Source organism: Mustela nivalis (genome assembly GCF_964662115.1).
Source record: "Mustela nivalis genome assembly, chromosome: X".
In the NCBI taxonomy this organism is placed as follows: Eukaryota; Metazoa; Chordata; class Mammalia; order Carnivora; family Mustelidae; genus Mustela; species Mustela nivalis.
In genome coordinates this window covers 97,557,935-97,580,222 of record NC_139040.1, presented here as the reverse complement: position 1 = coordinate 97,580,222, position 22,288 = coordinate 97,557,935, and the positions used below count along the sequence as shown (strand labels likewise).

The following is a 22,288-nucleotide window of genomic DNA, read 5'->3' as shown; positions in this document are numbered from 1 at the left end:
TTCTTTGTCTACCTACCCTCCCACCATCCTCTTGCTTTTTTTAAAATTCATTCCATCCCTAAGTAAGAAGAGCCAGATTTAATGACTTTAATTGAACCTGGATCCCAGGGAGTTCAATGTTCTCCCTGGGCATGTCTTTTCTCTGGACCTGCCCTTTGTCTTTGTGGGAATGGGAAGGGAAAGAGGTGATGACTTGGCTGGCCTCTGGTCCAAGGCAAAGCATCCTTCCCAAGGAGTAGCTGTGTGACCAGGGCTCCCTAAGAATCATCTGCCTCATGGTCACAATGAGAGTTTCTATGTAGGACCTGGTCTCAGGAAAGCACTGAACTGTGCAGACCTTTGGTCTCTGCTCAAATACTACACTCCCCAATATGACTGATATCACATATGACCTGCTTTTAAAATATGGGTTCGTGAAAAAAAAAAAAAAGCAAGCTTCTTCAGGCATGGAAGAGAACAGTATTTTTGTTCTTTCCCATACTTGTTCATTTATAACATGACACAGTTTTAGCTCAGGTTTAGCCTGTATAATAGTGGCCCCCTGCCCCCCAAATCCAAAGCTCTGAACTGGTGCACCCAGAAAGATGTCTCACGATACAGGAAAGTGGGAGGGATCCTTACTCTGTTCAATGAAAACAGCAGGGTTCTACTCTGGAAGTTATTATTCTTTTCATCCAAAGACATTTAAAGACCTTATAATAGAGGCTCTAGCACAAAAAAAGATGAGCCCTTAAATATAAATGTGTGTGTGAGAGAGAGCGAGCAAGCGAGCGAGAGAGAAACAGAGGAGAGGGAAGGCAAGTGTACATGAATGGGGAGTGCACTGCAGCAAGACACAAAGTAGCCAGGAGGGCTTATGGGAGAGCAAGCCAAGCTCTGCAGAAAGCAATGGACAGAGCCTGCTCTCCTTAAGGACTTTCAGTTGGTTCAGAGATGGATGACAACAGACCAGAAGAAGACAGTGATAGTCCTAGCACAATTCTAGTGTGGGGGGTGCAGCACATGAACATGCCTAGCAAAGGAAGGGCATGATGTAGGAGAAGAAACTACAAACTAAACCTAGATATGGTCTCCTTGTCAGTTCTGTCACCTTATTAAGGAGAAGTAGAAGCTTAAATCAGAATCCCAAAGTATACCCTTTATAGTTCGTTGACTATATTCATTCTTAAGTTATGGTTACACTGAGATTTATGTAATTCTCATCAGAGTGTGGATTCTCTCATTCTCAATAAATCCTTAAGTCGTAAAATTGGAGGATAGAAACTGAAAGAAACCAATACATATAAATGAATATGAGAGACTGGGTAGTGTTAAGTGCTATGAGGTAAAAGCTGGTGGTCAATGGTGTGGGTCTGGACACCAAGGAGCTGCTATTTAGTAAGGGGATCGGGCTGAAGAAGGATCTGGTAATACTTGAACTTTGACCAGAAGGAAAGGGCAACACGGGTCATGTGGAAGCAGGTTTCCAGGATAGTAAGTACAAAGGCCTAGAAGCATGAGGAGGGCTGGTGTGTTTGGAGAAGAGTAAGGAAGCCAGTGTGTTGGGGGAAAAATGAGCAAGGGGAAGAGTGGTAAGAAATGTGATCACATGATCAAAGGCTCTATGGTCTAGGGCTTGAAGCCATGGCCAGAACCCTGGGTTTTATGCCGAATGAGATGGGAAATCACTGGAAAGCTGTGAGCTGGGGAGCTTTATGAGCGATCTCAGGTTTTGAAAGAATCACTTGGGCTGTTGTGTGGAGAAGAGATTGCAGGGCATGAGAGTTGAAGAGAGGATACCAGGTAGGAGGATACTGTGGTTGTCCAGGCAAGAGAAGATGGGGATTTGAATTAGACTAGCGTGACAGAAGCGGTGATGGCAAGAAGTGGTTAAGTTCAGGTTCTAAAGGTTAGGCTAACAGGAGCTGCTGCTGGATATGGGGTGTGAGAGAAGATGGTAGGTGTGACAACTAGGTTTCTGTTCTGAGTAACTGAATGAAAATGAAGATGCCGTTTACTAAAACTGGGAACACAGAAGACTTCATAAGAGGCATAAAGTATTTGGTTTTGTACAAACTGAGTGTAAGATCTTAAAAGGTGGGAGAGGGAAGGCTGGAATTAGAGATGTAAATTTGGGATCAATAGCACAGTGTTTACAGTGAAATCACTCAGGGAGTGACTACCAGTAGAAAAGAGAAGAGGGAGGTGCCTGGGTGGCTCAGATGGTTAAGTGCCTGCCTTCCACTCAAGTTATGATCTCTGGGTCCTGGGATAGAACCTCACGTCCAGCTCCTGGCTCAGTGGGGCGTATGCTTCTGCTTTTCCCTCTCCCTCTCTCCCCTGCTCATTCTCTCTATCTGTCTCAAATGAATAAATTTTAAAAATCTTAAAAAAGAAAAGAGGTCGGAGGAATGAGATTTGGTACACAGCAATGTTTGAGGTCAGGAAGATAACAACAATCTAGCAAAGGAAAGAGAATGCCTAGACAGTGAAGCAGGAAGGAAATCAGAGTAGTGTGGTGCCCTGAAATGCTAGTGAGAGGCCATTTAAGATGAGAGCTGAGAACTGACCATTAGATCTGGCAACCTAGAAGTCCCTGATGATCTGGATAAGAGGGGTTTTGGTGGGATGATACTGACAAAAATCTCCACTGCACAAGGTTCAAGAAAAATGGGAAGAGATAATGTGGAGATAGTAAATTCAGGTATCTTTCAAAACCTTACTGTACCAGGAACAGAGAGATGGGAATGGGATGTAGCTAAAAGAGAATGAGAGGCCAAGGAAGTTTCCTTTTTTAAAATTTGTTTTATTTTTTAATAAACATATAATGTACTATTAGCCCCACGGGTACAGGTCTGTGAATTGCCAGGTTTACACACTTCACAGCACTCACCATAGCACATACCCTCCCCAATGTCCATAACCCCACCACTCTCTCCCGACTCCCCTCCCCCCGGCAACCCTCAGTTTGTTTTGTGAGATTAAGAGTCTCTTATGGTTTGTCTCCCTCCCGATCCCATCTTGTTTCGTTTCTTCTTCTTCTTTTTTTTTAAGATTTTATTTATTTATTTGACAGAGATCACAATTAGGCAGAGAGGCAGGCAGACAGAGAGGGAGAGAGAGAGAGGAGGAAGCAGGCTCCCTGCTGAGCAGAGAGCCCGATATGGGGCTCGATCCCAGAACTCTGGGATCATGACCTGAGCTGAAGGCAGAGTCTTTAACCCACTGAGCCACCCAGGCGCCCCTGTTTCACTTATTCTTTTTTTTTTTTTAAAGATTTTTTTATTTATTTGTTTGACAGATAGAGATCACAGGTAGGCGCAGAGAGAGAGAGAGAGAGAGAGAGAGAGAGAGAGAGAGAGAGAGGAGGAAGCAGGTTCCCTGCTGAGCAGAGAGCCCGATGTGGGGCTCGATCCCAGGACCCTGGGACCATGACCTGAGCCGAAGGCAGAAGCTTTAACCCACTGAGCCACCCAGGCACCCCTGTTTCATTTATTCTTTAAGGGAGTTTCCTTTAAAAAACTTATTAATATTTGCAATTAGAGAAAACAGATTTATTAAACCTCTGAGTACCCTTTTAAAATATTTTATTTATTTGAGAGAGAGAGGGGGAGAGAGAGAAAGAGAGAGAGAGAGAAGCAGGCTCCCCGCTGAGCAGGGAACCCAACTTGGGGCTTGATTCCAGGACGCCAGGATCATGACCTGAGCCAAAGGCAGACACTTAACTGACTGAGCCACCCAGGTGCCACACTCCATCTCCCAGCTTTAATAGTTACTGACATTCTGCTGTTCTTACTTCACTTATCCCCGTTGTGTTTTTTTTGTTGCTTAAGTCTTTTAAACCAAATATCATTTCACCTGTTATTAGTTCAGTATTTATAACGGATGACTTGAGAAAATAACCATATTATTACATCCAATACAATGAACAATTCTTTAAAATCACCTAATACCAAGCCACATTCAATTTTCCTTGACTATCTCAAAGACTTTTTTTTTGTTGTTTTTTACAGTTGGTTAGTTCAAAATGGTATTTAAGGTTCATACATTGCATTTGATGGTCATAGGTCTCATATCTCTTGACTCTATATCATATATTCCTCTTACCTTTTTAAAAAACATTCATGCCATTGATTGACTAAGATACTAGCTAATTTCCCCTGTGATATCTCCTACAATCTGGCCTTGGCTAATAGGACCTACATGGTGTCATTTAATATGTTCCTCTGTTTTTTGTAAATTGGTAGTTAGATCTAGAAGCTTGACTAGATTCACATTCAATTTTAGATTTTTTAATGCTAATACTTTAGTTTTTTGTAGCACATCAGGAAGAATATGATGTCTTGTTGCCCTACTTTTAGCGACAGGATTGGTCAGGTATTGTCTGACTTGATCCACCTTTACAATGTTCACCACTGGCTTTTCTTCCATGATTTTAGCAGCCAGTGATGCCCAGCTCCATAACTAGGAGTTCCAAAATGGAGATTTTCTCCGGTATTTGTTATGAAGACTATCAAAAACAGAGAACCGAAAGAATTGTAAATAGCCACATACTCACCACATAGATTCTACAATGAACATTTTGCTGTGTTTGTTTTATCAACTATCTATCTATCCATTCCCCTATCCAACCATCAGTCCATCTTTTCACTCTAATTCAGCACATGTCATTAGAGTTTAATATATTTTTTTTAAAGAGCAAGTGCACATGTTGGGTGGGGACGGAGGGGCAGAGAGAGAATCTTAAGCAGACTCCACACTCGAAGTGTGGAGTCTAATGTGGGGCCTGTTCTCATGACCCTGAAATCATGACCTGAGCCAAAATCAAGAGTCAAAAATCAAGAGTCAGATGCTTGGGCGCCTGGGTGGCTCAGAGGGTTAAAGCCTCTGCCTTTGACTCAGGTCATGATCCCAGGGTCCTGGGATCAAGCCCTGCATCGGACTCTCTGCTTGGCAGGGAGCCTGCCTCTCTGCCTACTTGTGATCTCTGTCAAAAAAAAAAAAAAAAAAGAGTCAGATGCTTAAGCAACTGAGCCATCCAGGTGCCCCTTGAGTTTAATATTTAAAATTATGTTTAAGGCAAAATTTACATGCTGTGAAATGCATAAATCTTAAGAGTACCACTGGAGAATTTTGACAGCATAGAACTGTGTAATCTGTATCCCTATCAAGATGTTATCATCCCAGAAACCTCCCTTGCCCTCTTACCACTCAACCTCTGCTGCCACACCCCCAGTGCAAATGACTATTCTGTTATTTGCTTATTCTGAAAAAAATAAGTTTGTTTTGCTTATACTAGACTGCATATACACAAAGCCATATAGTATGTACTCTTTTATATAAGGCTTCTCTCACTCAGCCTGTTTCTGAGATTCATCCATTTTGTTGTGATCAGTGGTTCATTTCTTTTATTGCTGAGTAAATATTCCCTGTATGAATATATCACAGTTTGTCCATTCTCCTATTGAGAAACATTTGGGCTGTGTCTAGTTTGGGGTTATTATGAATAAAGCCACCATGAACGATTTCCAGAATAAGTTGGTTGCCAGGTAAACTCCAAAGGTGATCAATGAAGGATTTTTTGGGTACTATTGTGAATTTATAGGTTTGTATATGTTTGATACATTTAACCAATTATAGCCATTATTCATTTTGATGCTCAAATTATCCCATTTTCTAGCCAGCAGGAGCTCCTTTAAGTCAGCTCTCATGCCCTTTTGTAAGACTCTAAACGTCTGCGAAGTTCCTTGCTTTTAGGCAGAAGATGTCCGAGGTTTGTCTTATGCATTTCTTGCCCCACATCTGGAACAAACCATTTCTCCATGCACTCTCATTTCTGTTTAGTGGGAAACAGTATTTAAATTCACAATATATTCCTTAGGTATGTTATCATTACTGGGTCATCCCTGCTTTGACTTTTCAGTGGACAGAGCTAAAAAAATTGTGTATTTTTTAGAAGGAGAAATATCAATTCATACTAATATATAGTTTTTTAAAAATAGAGTTTTTACTTGACTTCTTTGATTTTGTCAAGTAATATTGGTACCTAATGACATTAAGATAATTACTCATTTGTTTTATCCCCTAGGGTGTGTATATAAAAGTACCTACATTACCAGTAACAACAAAACCACCGTACGCTGTTTAAGATTTTTTTGTGGTTCTTTTTGTTCTTATGATATATCCTAACTAGGATGTCCAGTCAAATTACTGTTTTGCTATTGAATAAAGTAAGAATTCATGAGTCTGTGCTGATGTAAATAAGTAAATAGACAGAGAGGAGGAGAATCTTTCATGTAAGTATAAAACCAATTAATCAATATAAAAGAAATTCTGGCACTAGAAATAATCATTTGGCAGTTATTATCATGATAACGGATGCAAGTGAGAACCATCAAAAGGTAGTTACTAGTGGGTAAAAGTCTGAAGAGTGACAGGATATTTGTATAATCTCAGAGTAACTCCCCAGAGGATATTTATTAACTACAAAAGGTAAAATAGTAATTTTCCAGAGAAGCAACCTGGCAGACACTCCTATCAAAGTTACTACTGCTAATAGTGGGACTAATTAAGAGCACGTGCTTCCTTCACTGACAAGCACTCAGCAACACTCTATGGTATTTGTGTTAAAGGACATAACTGCATCGAATCGTGAGGAAACATCAGACCAACCCAAACTGAAGGGCATTCTAGAGAGTACTGGGCCCATGCCCATATTCTTCAAATACTGTTTCAGATGAAAGGGATCAAAAGAGACAGAAAAAACTGAACAGCTAAAATGCGATACATAATCTTGTTTTTATTTTTGCTATAAAGGATATTATTAGGACTCTTGATGAAATTGGGACAAGGTCTGTGGATTACATAAATTTCCCGACTTTGATCATTTTACTGTGGCTATTTAGAGAATTCCTTATTTTTAGGAACTATATAGATGGATAAAGAGAGAAGAGTGAAAAACTGAGAAAGATAAAACCAACATAGAAAAATGTTAACATGAGGAATCTGAGTGAAAGGTGATGGGAATTCTTTGTATTACTATCGGAACTTTTCTCTGAGTCTAAAATATGTAAAAAAAAAAAAAAAAGAGAAAGAAAACAACAACCCCACCTTATTTTTAAAAAGATTTGATTTAAGAGAGAGAGAAAAAGCACGAGTGGGGGGAGGGGTAGAAGCAGAGGTAAATACTCTCAAGTGGACTCCATGTTGAGTGTGGAGTCCAACGTGGGACTCCATCTCACAAACCTGAGATCATGACCTGAGGTGAAATCAAGAGTTCAACATTTTGACCGACAGAGCCACCCAGGCACCCCAAAACCCACACTAAAGTCATTTAAAAGAATTCTCTTTGTGGTTATGCTTTCAGTTTGTTACCCAATGAGGCCAATTTGTTTGAATTAGATTTTGACTTTTGGTGTTTGGATTATATAAAACATGTACATGGGTGCCTGGGTGGCTCAGTCGGTCAAGTGTCTGCCTTCGGCTCAGGTCATGATCTCGGGGTCCTGGGATTGAGGCTCACATTGGGCTCCCTGCTCAGCAGAGAGTCCGCTTGTCCCTCTCCCTCTGCCCCTACCCGCCCTACTCATGCTCTGCCTCAAATAAATAAATAAAATCTTTAAAAAATAAAACATGTACATAATTCTAAAGTCTACACTGTAAACAAATGTCATTCGGAGAGGTCTAGCTTTTGTACCTTCTCCTTCCCCTTATTCTCTCCTTCCTCTTTTGTAAGTATTTGTATTATTTTTTGGTTTATCCTTCCAGTGTTTGTTATCTTTTATGAAAATAAGAAAATACATACAGATATTCAAAAGTTTCATGTAACAGTATGATTGGGGGGTCCACAGCAGCATCTAGAGATTTTCAGGGAGGTTTTTGAGAGAGAGAGAGAGACACTTGTGTGCCGATGGGAAAGACCCCGTGGAGAGGAAAACAGGACTTGGGAGAAAGAAGGGATGGGATATAGTGTGTAGCTGGGGAGAGGGGTTGGCCCCAGCGACACTGAGGAAGGCAGAGTCCGGGAGCACCTGTAGATGCAAGCAGATGGGGATGTAGGAGTACGAGGAAGTTCTCTTCTGAGTACTTCTGTTTTCTATTTACGTTGAAATAAAAGTGATCTTCAGGCGGGAGTGAGGAAGGAGAGGGGGTTGTTGGCAACTTGAGCAGTGTGAAGGTGTGGAAAAATATTTTCAAAGAATGGGACAATGGATTGACTAAGGCAGTGGTTCTCAAACTTCAGCCTCAGAATCACATGGGTTTGCTGGCTTCTACCCCCCCAGTTTCTGATCATAAGGTCTGGGATAAGGTCAAGAACATGCATTTCCAACAAGCTCTTGAGTGATGTTGATCATGGGAGCTATGCTTTGAGAACCAATAGACTAAGGAAATATAGCAGGACTGCTGGCAGCGCTGAGGTTCACTTGAGGTTTGTGGTCATGAATGCTAAGTGAGAACGATCAACACAATTGGGTGTTACCTAGTAGTCTTCATTTCAGCCAGCAGGGTTCCAGTCTGGAGTAGGTGATGAGCTGAATTTAACCAGGATTGGGATTTAGATGGAGAGAGGATGGTGATATCAGTAATGGATGGTGCCCGACAAACGTATCCATTTATTTATGCTTTTCTACTTTCATCTTTATATAAATGATGAGCTAAGATACCAACAAAGGAGGAAGAGGATACATGAGAATGAGCAAAGAATGAGAGACAGAACATAGAAAGCTCAGAATGAATAGGAAAAAGCTCATGTAAGGGAAGAACCAGAGAAAGATTACAGATCTTCCTGAACTTACAATGGGGTTATGCCCTGATAAATTCATCATAAGTTGAAAATACTGTAAGTTGAAAATGCAGTTAATACATCAAGCCTCCTGAATGTCACAGCTTAGCCCAGCCTACCTTAAACATGCTCAGAATACTTACATTAGCCTCCAGGTGGGCAAACTCATCTGACACAAAGCGTATTTTATAATAAAGTGCTAAGTATATCAGGTAATTTATTGGCTACTATATCCAGAGTGAAAAAGAGAATGATTGCACAGCTACCGAATGGTTAAATGTATACTGGTTGCTGATGCTTATGATGCTGTGCCTGACTGGGAGCTGTGGCTCACTGCCATGGTCCAGCCAATACGAAAGAGGATTGGGCCACCTATCACTTGCCTGGGAAGAGACCAAAATTTGAAGTGAGGTTTCTACTGAATGCATATTGCTTCTGCATAATTGCAAAGTCAAAAAATCCTAAGTTGAACCGCTGTAAGTTGGGGACTGTATGTATACTCGAATCTGGTCACAGTAGGGTCACCAGAGCACTGAAGATTAAAGCAGAATTAGTATTTTGCAAATGGAGGCTAAGGTGTAGAAAAATAGCTGGTATAACATAAAAAATATTTATATTAGATTTAGTAAACAGAATGCTAATAAATACCTATTTAGTTATTAAAAAAAAACTCTGTCACAAGCACCAAAATATATTTGCACAGCCTTGTTTATCACAGCATTATTCCCAACAGCCTAGGGGTGGAAGCAATCCAAATGTCCATTGACAGGTGAATGGAGAAAGAACATGTGATATATATACATACAGTGAAACATTGTGTGGCCTTAAAAAGAAGGAAGTCATGTCACATGCTGTAACATGGGGTGAACCTTGAGGATATTATGCTCAACAACAAAAAAAGCCAGCGGGAGAAGTACAGTATATGATTCCACTCAAATGAATTATCTACAATAGCCCAAATCATATCAAGTAGAAAGGGAATTGCCAAGGGTAGGGAAATGGAATTAGTGTTCAGTGAGTGTAGACTTTCACTTTTGCATGATGAAAAAGTTCCAAAGATCTGCTGCACAAGAATATACTTAATAGTACTGAACTGTTCAAAAATCATTAAGAAAGCAAGTTTAATACTATCGGGTTTTTTTCTCTTTCTTTCTTTCTTTTTTTTTTTTTAAACACTGCGCGCACACACAAAATTCCTGCCAGACCAACACAGTAACCCTCTTCCTTCTCAGGAGTTCTAAGGGGAAGTAAGAGCTATGAAGTATTTTCATTCTAGCAATTTTAAAATATTTTGTCCTGTCATATTCATAACAAACCAAAAGCTCTGGAGAATATGAGTTCAGAAGAGTGAATGCACCCAGAAATAATGAGAATGTTAGATAAAGCCTAATGAGTTAAATACCATTTAGGGTAAACAAAGCTGTAGGGTAACAATTACGGGGAGGATAAAAACTAATCTTTCACTTCAGATGACAAGGAAAAAGGGGAAATGCCATGAAACTGCAGGGCCAGCAGTTACATAGATGGACAGTCATTAAATACTGGACTAAAAATAAAAACTGTAGAATCCCTTCATTATTTTCTTTAAAACAGAGATTTCAGTTTACTTGGGAGAATTTATTGTAGTGATAAAAAGGGGAGAATACAATCGTAAATTTCATCTAGTCCTGACTGTAACATTGTTTTAGAAAATAAATCCAAGGTCTTAAAGGGATCCATGAAAATCTACTAAAATAATGTACAGGCCAAATAAAACTTTAAAAAGCCCCTTAGGAATAAAATAATTCTAATATCTAATATCTAATAATCTGTTACTGATATTAGTACAATTCAATACAGGAATGCCATTTTATGGGAAAAACTTAATTTCTAAAATGAATCCTGAAAGAAACATATTCAGTGCTTACTATGCCTCATTTCTTAGCAAAAACAGAGAATGCATAACTCTGCTTACAATTTATAAAACTTCTTTGTTTGGGGGAGGGACAAGGGAAAACCTCCCACAATCGTGAAGGTGAAAGGTTTTCAAATGAAAGATAGAAATGATTTTCTAAAGGTTAAGTGTTGACTGAGCTTACACATACAATGGCTGCATGCTAGCGGGCTTCTGAACATTTTCACAAGGAATCGGAGGGATGGCATATTGAAGAAAGAAAGAAAAGGGGAAAAAAAAAAACCTTGTTACCACACGCAAATATAAAAAAAAGGCAACCTCAACCAATTGTACCACGACCGGATGGAGGAGCCCAGCTGACATACAAAGACAAGTCTCTGTGTTTAGGGAAGCTTGGGGTTCTGCTCCTTCTACTGCAAGAGAGCCTGACCTGTGAGTACTCCTTGATTTCAACTCTATAAATGACCCATTATTTCAGTTAAAATTTGATTGTCTGAATACTAAAAGTGAAACCTGCTTTTTGGTGACTAGCAGCGCTTTGCTTAAAGAGACCTGAGTCAACTGCTTGAATGAGACCTCTCTGCCTTGATTTGACTTAAAATGAGGCTGTCCTCTTAGTTACTGGAAGTACTGTAGGTCACTGTGGGTACTGAAGCTCGTATTATCAATATCGTCATGTTGCTTATGCTGTCTTTTGTATATTGCCATGAAGACTTGCAGGGCCACTTGAACCCAATAAGAGTTATTTTCATATGCAATGAACTTTATCTCCAATGTATTATAAATGATCACTAACGTTATTGTTTTGCTGTTTCCCTATTTGCACCAGTTGTGCTTTATTGTATTGTTACTATTTTATGGTAATTGCCAGATGAATTAAATTTTAAGTTGGGTGTTTCTGAAGTAAATGAGGTGGATATTAGAAAAAAGAAAAAGCAAAATACGTGGTAGTTACTTCAACTGAAATGTTTCCAAATGCTTTTTTAGACACAGATAAGTTTATAACAAAACGTAATGAACTAGTAATATATTATTTCCAGTAACATGCTTCCAATTGTAATTCTGTATGCAGCAATTAATGTGACCTTTGAAGCATGGCCTGAATGACTCAGTGGCCAGCAAGTCAAACTACAGTGAAAGGTTGCTGCCATTGCCATTACTGCCAAATAGGTATGTATTTTTACATAGCAATATGATGTTTTCACAAACATAACCAGAATGCATTTAAAACCTTGGACTCTTTGGAGGCCACAATAGAATGTGTTGGGCGCTGGCCTCCACTACAGAAGCTGAGGCTTCTACATGTCTATGGACATGAGTCAGTTGGCAACTACTGGCCAGGGGGGTGGTGGTGCTGGGTACAACGCAACACTAACACAGGGGGACAAGCATGAGGATTTATCAAGTAACAACCTTAAAAAAAAAAAAAAAAACCTTTACCATCTACTCTCAGAAAACCATTGTGACCATGTCAATATGACACAAGTCACAAGTAACACCCACTGGGAAATTTGTCCACTGGGCAAATACAGTGGTTTGTTTCTTGTTCTCATTGGCCATTCTTAAATGAGTAGTTTTAAAAACATCAATAAATGGCCTTAAGAACAGTGAGTGAGTGACACATTGTAAAGGAGGTAAAAATCAGCCATTAAGTGTAAAACAGAATGTAATCTGTTAATTTGTTAATAAATGACTGGACACTAGCCATCTAATACATGGCTCTAAATGATGGCCACTGTTACTATTTAAACAAATGCATTGCTTTTGCTTTATTTTCTTTAAGCTTACAAATAGAGCAAAACCAGAAAGGTCTATTGGCAACCCTGTGCAACTATTACTAATTTATTTTATTGGCAGATTGAAGCTGGAGCAAATGGTTTCAGGATATGTGCTTTGTAGAAATATCTTGAGGATGGCTTTCTAGAAATATCCTGATGATGGCTTTCAGGCCTAGAAGTAAGTTTGAAAAGATATGCTCTGGGAGATCTGCTGAACATTCTGATGAATGATTTGTGATACTATAAATGCTGGACTTCTTTACTTACTAAAATGGACAGAGCAAATGAGAAGAGTAAGACCTTTTTCTAAAGAAGTAAAGCTAGAAGTATAATCTCTTCTTAAAATTGCTGCTGTGAGGGGCACCTGGCTGGCTTAGTCGGTAGAGCATGTGACTCTTGATCTTGAGGTTGTAAGTTTGAGCCCCCACATCGAACGTAGATTACTTAAAAATAAAATCTTTTAAAAAATCATTAATGTGGATAATGTTAAAGGAACCATGTCTAGATACTGCTGACAGGACTCAGCATTAAAAAAGAAAATGCTGATCCTATGTGATTAGGAGGAGTGAGGTTTAGCGAAAAGGATCATGGACCCTAAAAGCTAGGCAGATCTGAGTTCCAGCTCTGGTAATGCCATTTAAGAGCTGCACGGTCACGGGTAAAGTTGGCAACTTCTTGATCTCTCATTACCTCTTTTGGAATACCTACCTCATGAGGTTACAATGAGGATTATGCAAATGAGGTAATATCAATGTGCTTAACACACTGTCTAGTACATGGCAACTGCTAAATAAATATTAGTTAGTGGTCCAGCCATCTAGCTCAAGGGTTCAATTCTGGTTGCAGATTAGAATCCTCTGAGGAGCTTTTAAAGGAAACCACTGCCTGGAGCCCACTGCAGACCAATTAAATCAGGAGATCTGGGGTTGGAGCCAGGCATGGATACCCTTAAAAAGTCCTCAAAAGGATTCTAATAAGCAGCTGGGGCTGAGAGGCACTGAGGGTCTCTTCTACAAAGCACCCAATCAGTGGTTATCTCGAGATGTCTGGGGCTGAGACCCCTATTGCCTCCCAAGATAGCCTGTTTCATTCTAAAACAGCATTTCCTTAATAGGAAGCCACATCTGTCTCTGCAGTTTCCAGTCAGTAGTCCTTGTTCTGCTTTCTGAAAACACAGATCACAAGGTGAAATTCTTTTCTCCGTGGCTCTGCAAAGTGTTCCCATCTCCAGAATTGGGTGCTTGTTTCCTTCAGCTTGCTCGTATGACATGATTTGGGCTTTTCTCCCCTTTCGTTCTGTGCCTGTTTCCACGTGTTCTGTTGGGATGAAACACTGCATTCCAGGTGAGGCCCAGAGGCCCTCCCAGCTTGGGACTGGCAGTAACACCCCTCAGATTAGTAGTAATGGTCTTCATCTAAGGCACTCTGTGTCTACGAATTCAGCCAAAGAAGGGGTTTGGTTCTTGCTGCAGCCACAGCAACCACAGTCAATTGCGATTTCGTTTCTTACTACAGCTCAAGCCCCTCCTGTGCTTGAACAGCTGATTTTGAGATCCTCATGTACAACTTCACCTACTTTTCCACTAAATTCCCTCTTTTATTCAATAATATTTATTGGGCTGAGAGGCAAACGAAAAGGACTTGGTTCTGAACCCTAACGGGGTTTAAAATACAGCACGGGAGGAGGGAAAAAACCCAAACCAAACCAAAGAACTACTTACAGAGGAGTTCTCACAGTCGTTTTGGCTGTCTGAGCTCTCAAAATCCTATCACTTGCCATTAAGTTCCTCTTCACTGGGGGGCAATGAGAGGTTTCTACCTGAGCTTCTGCAAGCTCCCCATGTAACCACACAATGCAAATCCCTCCTTCAGGCACCCTTTTCCTCTTCCTGGTAATCTAGATCGCATTTATCAGCTTCATTTTTTGGCAGCCCGCCATTCTTCCTAGATGGCCCTTTCCTTTTAAAATCTCAGATCACCAGAAACATGCCTGTTAGTTTCTATAAACATCGCCGACATCGGTCTTCCTGCAGTAGAGACACAGGACAGACCTGAACTCTGCAGATAGGCCCTCACCAGGGATTACATAACTTCCTCTTTATCAGTTGGTTCCTCTTCCCTGGAATCAATTTTCCCTCTTTGACAATATTTTAAACTGGAATTTTACCCTCAATGGCATGGTTTCTTCTCGATCAAATTATATTCAGACTTTTAAGAAAAGATAAGTTCTTCCAAATGTTTTTTCTCTGTGTATCATGCCACATCAAGAAGTTACTGTAATTCAAATGCACTTTACATGATAGCATTCAGAATCTGAATGTACATGCATACAAAAACGTTTACTGACAGCAGGAACGTGGTCTTGGTCACCTTTGTTTTCCATGTAGTATTTAGCCAGGTGTGAAATATTTACTAAAGGGAGATTAGTCCAAAGGTATTTTTTTTTTTAAAGCTAATTTTCATGGAGTACTTTTATGTGCTAGTGTTAAGTTCTTCATACACATTGTGTATTTCTACAGATAAGAAAATGAAGGCTTAGAAAAGATTAATTGGTTTGATCAAGGTCACAGAGTTAGGTCTGATTTTGGTAACCTTGCTCTGAACATCTTTATGTTACATCTGCTAAGATGTCGCTGTAGAGAAATGGGGCAGTCGCTCTAAGAAAGGAAGGTGATGAGACCTCCTGGAACCTTCTCTTCATGTCTTCTTGCTCCTTAGCATGGCCTCCCAGGCTGAGTTCTTCATATCAATCAATGCCCAGGAAAAGGCCAAGAACAGGTAGCATTGTTAACATTCTCTGTTGCCACGAAAAAGTGGAATCCACACTCTATCTCTTACAAGGTTCTAGCAACAGTCGCCTAACACAGGGCACAGTAAGCTGCAGTTACTTTTTTCAAAATCCTGGAATGTACATCCTGTTTTCCATCTCACTATCACTCTAGATTTCTAGGTCAGGAGACTGCCTGGCCCAACTGGTGGCTATTGCCATCTGACTTGGTTTTGTTTGGCTGTTTTGCTCTCCTGTTGCAGTGTTACAACAAGTCTGCCTAAGGAGGCAGGTGCTCTGCTCTCTTGGTCTGCTTGCCCCGCAGGCAAATGATTTTAATACGCCCAACTCAGTCTTAAGTTGCAAAGGAGGAGATTGAGGACTCTTTCCTATTTATATCTTGGAATGGAAGACTGCCACAGTTTATCTGTCTTATGCTATGTGGTAACCCTTGTCAAAATGAATAAACACCATATCCAAGGGAAGGTGTCAAGGCAAGAAGGTGGGCAGCGGTCAGCAGTGGGCCCAGCTCACTCATGGCTGTAACTACCTTAGGGATGTCCCTTATCTTTAAGCAATGTGAGCTGTCACTTCTCTTTACCTCCGTCTCTGTTCTCTGTTCCTATAAAAAACTCCCTGTGGAAAGTGAAATAAACCTTGAACGTATACTGCAGCCATAGGAAAAGTTAGAGCAGGACATTCCTTAAGACTCTCCTACATTTACTGCTTGTTTTATGATATGGTAATGCTGCAATATACGTAGCGTAGATAGTCAAAGTTTCTCATGTCTAAAAATCAATCATGGATTATTTGGGCTTTGAGTTAAAGCAACTGCTATTAAAATGACAAATGACTTGATGCTGCATTCTGTTGCAGGAAAAATCTGAAGACATAAAAGCTACACACAAGGAACATGTCATTGAGCACCTCTGCTTTTTGATCCCTACACTGGACAATGAGAAGTCACATGGTAACGACGATGAGTGCTTCAACCGGCAGCTGGCCTTCCGCCTCCCAGAAAGACAGCTTTATGGCCAGTCATAGCATACAAGGGCTGAACCACTCAGGAGACCCAAGCAGTCCCAATCAACCTGGTATTACTGCTACTCCAAACGGTACCTGTCCCATGGATGAGAAACTACTCTCCAGCCTGTTAACAATATCCTACTCTGTTATTTTCATCGTGGGACTGGTTGGAAACATAATTGCCCTCTATGTATTTCTGGGTATCCACCGCAAAAGAAATTCCATACAGATTTACCTACTGAATGTAGCTATTGCAGATCTCTTACTGATCTTCTGCCTGCCTTTCCGAATAATGTATCACATTAACGGGAACCAGTGGACACTCGGTGTGATCCTTTGCAAGGTTGTGGGAACACTATTTTATATGAACATGTACATTAGCATTATTTTGCTTGGATTTATCAGTTTGGATCGCTACATAAAAATTAATCGGTCTGTACAACAACGAAGGGCGGTAACAACCAAACAAAGTATTTACGTTTGCTGTACAGTATGGACAGTTGCTCTTGCTGGATTTTTAGCTATGATTACCTTAACCCTTAAAGGAAATCATAATTCCACAGTGTGTTTCCATTACAGAGAGAAGCATAATGCCAAAGGAGAAGCAATTTTTAATTACGTTCTTGTGGTAATGTTCTGGCTAATTTTCTTACTAATAATTCTTTCATATATTAAGATTGGCAAGAATCTACTAAGGATTTCCAAAAGGAGGTCAAAATTTCCCAATTCTGGTAAATATGCCAAAACAGCCCGGAATTCCTTTATCGTACTTATCATTTTTACTGTATGTTTTGTTCCCTATCATGCCTTCCGATTTGTCTATATATCTTCACAGCTAAATAGCCCATCTTGCTATTGGAAGGAAATCATTCACAAAACCAATGAGATCATGTTGGTTTTCTCATCTTTCAATAGCTGCTTAGATCCAGTCATGTATTTCCTGATGTCCAGTAACATCCGCAAAATAATGTGCCAACTTCTTTCTAGACGATTTCAAGGGGAAGCGAGCAGGAGTGAGAGCACTTCAGAATTTAAGCCAGGATACTCTCTGCATGATACATCTGCCGCAGCTAAAATTCAGTCTACTGCTTAAAGCACTTGAGAGAAACACATAAAAAGGATGAGAAAATACAACCTCTTAATTACTTACATAACTAAAAATTATGAAACAAAGCTCTAGCGTTTGCAAAGCTCAGACCTGTTCAAAGCTCTTTGCTTATTTGTGATATTTCATTTGCTTAGTTGTAAACTATTTCAAGGGAAAGAAAAGCTTATACTCATTACTAGATTTTAAATCTGTATGTAACGTCTTTTCAAAATAGGCTATTAAGCTAACACTCTTAACACAGATTATAAAGTTAAGTGAAATTTATGGTTTTAACAACAGAATAATTAAAATGTCATGGTTTCTCAAGTCACTAATGTAGTTACTCAAACTCAAGCACTTAATACTAATTTCAAGTGCATTTAAAAGTAAGTTAAATGATTGGCAGACTGACAAGAATGTCAGAAAATATATGTTCTTTGTCATTGAAAAAGCCTGTATAATTTGCTACTGTATTCATTCATGCCTAAACCTTTATAACAGATGAAATAATAAAATTCTAATAAAAAATGAAGTCACCCATTATCTACCACTGTTTAGATCAAATAAAAATAATTTAAATATGGTATAGTAAAGTCAAACAACAGAGAAGCTACGAATTTGATAGCCTAGCAACAGGATTTGAACCTACGCCTTACTTAAAACAGATTTAGAAGTGACTCAGCCATCTTGGACCATGCTGTGATAGAGTAAAATTGAAAACAGGCACAGCCTATGGTCTACCATGTCTGATACTAGGCTTACATCTGACAGAGCCACTTGAACATGTTTACAAGAAAACTTATACATAATGATGCTCAGTGAACTGCTGGGTCATGATATCAAACAATTGAAACGATCTGAGTTGGGTATCCATCAGCAAAGGAATGGAGAAATACACTATTCACAAAATGGAGTATTACACAGTGCTTTCATGAAATGAACTACACCTGCACGTGTCAACATGGGGCAATTATCAGAAAAATGCTGAATAGAAAAACACCCCAAAACCCAACTGCAAAAAGGTAGACACACCATATGAGATCATTTTTGTAAAATAAAAAAACACATAAAATACCATATTCTTTCTGGACCTATAGATATGCAATAAAGGTACAAAATGTGCATAATATACACAGCATAACACAACCAATTTTGAGTTATATGGTTACAGCTGGAGAGATTTGAAGCAAACATGGCCAAATGTTAAGTCAGTTAAACCTGTGTGATAGTACTTGGGTATTTATTATATTATTTTTGGCATATGGCTGAGTGTTTGTAATATTTTATAATAAAGAAAACTTAACAGATTAGAATTAAAGGGAGCAAATTCTGAAATCTTCATGTATGCTCAAAATTAAATGGAGAGTAAGCTCTAAGAAAAAGGGTTCTTATTTAGCAAGGGCTCCTGGGAACTTAGTGTGCTTCAAGGCACACAGGTGGCCAACAGGTATCTGTTGAATAATTGAATGAGTGAACAAATGAGCAGATGAGTGAGACAGGGAAGGGGGGTTGCTTAATAGAACTGATAAAGTGGGTGTATTTTTTCCCCTAGTCAATGTATCTCGATATAGCTGCACTGAACATCATACAGTTGGAATCAGGAGCTGTCATTAAGGCAACTATTTTTAAAATTTTGCCCAGCATTTATTCAGTTTTTTTGGTCACACACAGAACCAGAATGCCATTGGGTAAATATGTAAAAGTTGTTATGACAAAGTCCAAGGATCCCCTCAATATGTTTGTCACAGAGTAGAATTTCTTAGAGTTAGAATAATTCTTCAAACTTCAGGTGGACCAGTGGCTGGGGAATCAATGGTAAAGAGTATGAAGAATTTTGTTAGGGTTGAATTTATTTTAATGAGACTCGGTTTGTATATAATTACTGTGCGACCGTGTATCAGTGAGTGCACGTGACTGACTGAATAAGGAACAGGTCAAAGCAGAATTATATTTAAAAAAAAAAAACAAGAAATATTTGAGAATAAAAATGGAAATTTGCAGAAAAATTAGCAGCTTAGAAAAAATTTACATTACTTTGCTCTGACAATGTTAGCCAATACCACCAAACTGAAATTTAGCATTTCTGTTTGTATGGTTTTAAAATGCGACAAAACTGGGTGCCTGGGTAGCTCAGTTGGTTAAGCAACTGCCTTTGGCTCAGGTCATGATCCTGGAGTCCCGGGATTGAGTCCCACATTGGGCTTCCTGCTCCACAGGGAGTCTGCTTCTCCCCTCTCATGCTCTCACTCTCTCTCAAATGAATAAATAAAATCTTAAAATATGGCAACACTAATTTTCTCTCGTGTTCTCAAAGGTAAAAAAAAAAATTTTATATTGTTGGTAAACAATTTATATCCCTACGTGTCTCTACTATAAACCTAACAGCTTGAATGGTTAGATTACATTGCATGCGTCGCCCATGTGGTGGGGGGAAGGGGAGGGGCAGAGGGAGAGGGAAAGAGTTCTCACGCAGACTCCCTACTGAGCATGGACCCTGACACAGGCAGATCCCACAATCATGAGATCATGACCTGAGTGGAAATCCAAGAGTCAGATGCTTGGGATGTTCTGGGTGGCTCAGCTGACTGGGCATCTGCCTTCAGCTCAGGTCGTGATCCCGGGGTCCTGGGATCAAGTCCTGTGTCAGGCTCCCTGCTCACTGGTGAGGCTGCTTCTCTTTCTGCCTGCTGCTCCCCCAGCTTCAGCTCTCCCACCCTCTCTCTCTCTCTCTGACAAATAAATAAATAAATAAAATCTTAAAAAAAAAAAAAAAAAGAGATGCTTAATTGACTGAGCCACCCAGGTGACCCACACAATGGCATTCTTTAAAAAAAAAATTAAAAAGCACACTGAGTTAATTCTTGGTATAATAATTGTGGTAAAATAAATTTTGATAAAAGTCAATCTGAGCTTAAGTTTATAATGGATTTTATTTATTGACAGAAGTTTCACTAATGAAGTCTTAGAGTAACCTGAATCCTGCAAATGTTTGTACATTTTTTTTTAGATTACATATATATTTATTTGACAGAGAGAGATCACAAGTAGGCAGAGAAGTAGCCAGAGGGGGAAGGGGGAAGGAGGCACCCTGCTGGGCAGAGAGCCCCATGTGGGGCTCAATCCTAGGGTCCTGGGATCATGACCTGAGCTTAAGGCAGAGGCTTAACCCACTGAGCCACTCAGGCACCCCATGTTTGTATATTTTTAACATGATACTGACTTACAAAATTTAAAGCTATTTATTATATATAATCTTTAATTTCTTACTAAGCGTTAGTGTTTTCAAGCAGCAAACACTTGTCCCTACATCCCCCAATCCAATGTTTAGTTCTAGAAGCATGCAGAAAAAGGTAATTCCCCAGTATACATATATCCTCACCTTGCAAAAGATACTCAGAACAAGTTTCTAAATAGCATCTAACATATGCAAAACTAAACAAGGGCAAAATAAAATGCCTGGCTGCCAGACAGATACCCAATGCTGAGTACTGCTATTCGTTTTGGAAAACCCAGCAGAGCTGGGTTTGATGATGGTTAACTTTCTAAGATCAGATCACTAGAAAAAAGAAATTTTGTTCAAGTCCAGAAGGTTTTATTTTCAACTTCTTTGATCAGGTCACTAGAAAAAGGAAATTTTATTCAAGTCCAGAAGGTTTTATTTTCAACTTCTTTTTAAAATGGATTCTTCAGTCCTGCCAGTATAAAAGTAGAACTAATAAAATTACAACCCTTTGAAGCAAAGCCTTACTGAAAGTTATTCACAAGAGAAAACAGCATGAAATGGAGTTCTCCTAGCAGGCAACCTGGATTTTGCAGAAACATATTACCAGGCTATTTTTAAGGTTTTTTAAAAAAGATTTTATTTATTTATTTGTGTGTGTGTGTGTGTGTGAGAGAGAGAGAGAGAGAGAGAAAGAGAGAGGACACATCAGCGAGGATGAGGGCAGAGGGATTGGGAGAAACAGGCTCCCGACTAAGCAGGGAGCCGGATGTGGGCCCAGGACCCCAAGATCATTACCTGAGGTGAAGGCAGACATTTAACCAACTGAGCCACCCAGATGCCCTAGGTTTTTGAAATATGAATGGAGACTTATTTTACCAGATATTAATGTATATTCTTATCTTTCAATAAGGAGAACTCTGTGCACCAGATACAAGGATAAGCTTATCACTGGAACAGAATACACATCTCTAAGCAGGCCCTCAATGATACAGGAGAAGATTATATAACGTAATTAACGCCTCTCAAAAGAGTAGGGGCAGGAATGATCAGAGGGAAACCTAAGATTCTGTTGCTCAAGATGTGCCAGAATCTTGCAAAGTGGTGTTAAGTGAATTTTTGAAAAGTTTTCTGAGTGACTGCAACACACTTTCCTCCCTCAGAAAGAACCACTGCAAATAAAGGGAGATATCACAAAAAGCCTAGGGGAAGGAAGGGATGGATTAATAAAAAGTGCCATGCTTATTAATCAAAAAGTCAGTTTATAGCCTTACCTCATGTCACACACAAAACATTATTAAGATTATATATAGATTGTTGCATGTAAATAATGGAACCATGAAAAGATTTAAAAATAAGTGATTGGGAAAGAACTTCCTATTAATCAAACAGCAGAAATCATAGGGAGAATGCATAGCTTATTTTTTGGTCAAAAACCACAAACATAAACGCAAAAGCTCAGAGTGGCAAGAACGTTCACAACAGTTGTGACATCTAACAAGGAGAGCTTTTTAGGTCAGGTACCAACAGACACCATAACTTGCCAAGAAACTTCTATTTTTTCATCAGAATAAAGTATTCAAAACCCAGAATGTAATCGGAATTGTGTCAGCTGAGACAGAAACTAAGGCATGCTCTCACGCTGGCTGAGGCCACGTCTTTTTTCACAGCGACGCGGCCCTGGTGAGCACACACAACGGTATGTGGCTGCGGCAGTACGTCGGTTCAGTCTGGTTTGCAGACAGACACCAGCGC

At 39.6% G+C, this 22,288-nt stretch overlaps 2 protein-coding genes across 19 annotated transcripts in view; one reads left to right on the top strand and one right to left on the bottom strand.

Moving 5' to 3' along the window:
* Positions 1 to 22,288, bottom strand: part of CASK (calcium/calmodulin dependent serine protein kinase) — a 350,110-nt gene that overhangs the window by 123,728 nt on the left and 204,094 nt on the right. The window lies entirely within an intron of this gene.
* On the top strand, positions 10,998 to 17,845 carry GPR34 (G protein-coupled receptor 34). 3 transcript variants are annotated; one of them, XR_014307255.1, is made up of 4 exons: positions 10,998 to 11,087; positions 11,728 to 11,825; positions 15,152 to 15,211; positions 16,077 to 17,845. XR_014307255.1 is itself a non-coding variant. In XM_082717825.1 (3 exons), exon 3 carries the CDS (start codon positions 16,156 to 16,158, stop codon positions 17,317 to 17,319), a length of 1,164 nt encoding a protein of 387 aa, XP_082573951.1. In that variant the 5' UTR covers positions 10,998 to 11,087; positions 11,728 to 11,825; positions 16,077 to 16,155; the 3' UTR covers positions 17,320 to 17,845. The 3 variants fall into 3 exon arrangements, 2 of the variants coding, with proteins under 2 accessions (XP_082573951.1, XP_082573952.1); XM_082717825.1 differs by lacking the exon at positions 15,152 to 15,211; XM_082717826.1 differs by lacking the exon at positions 10,998 to 11,087.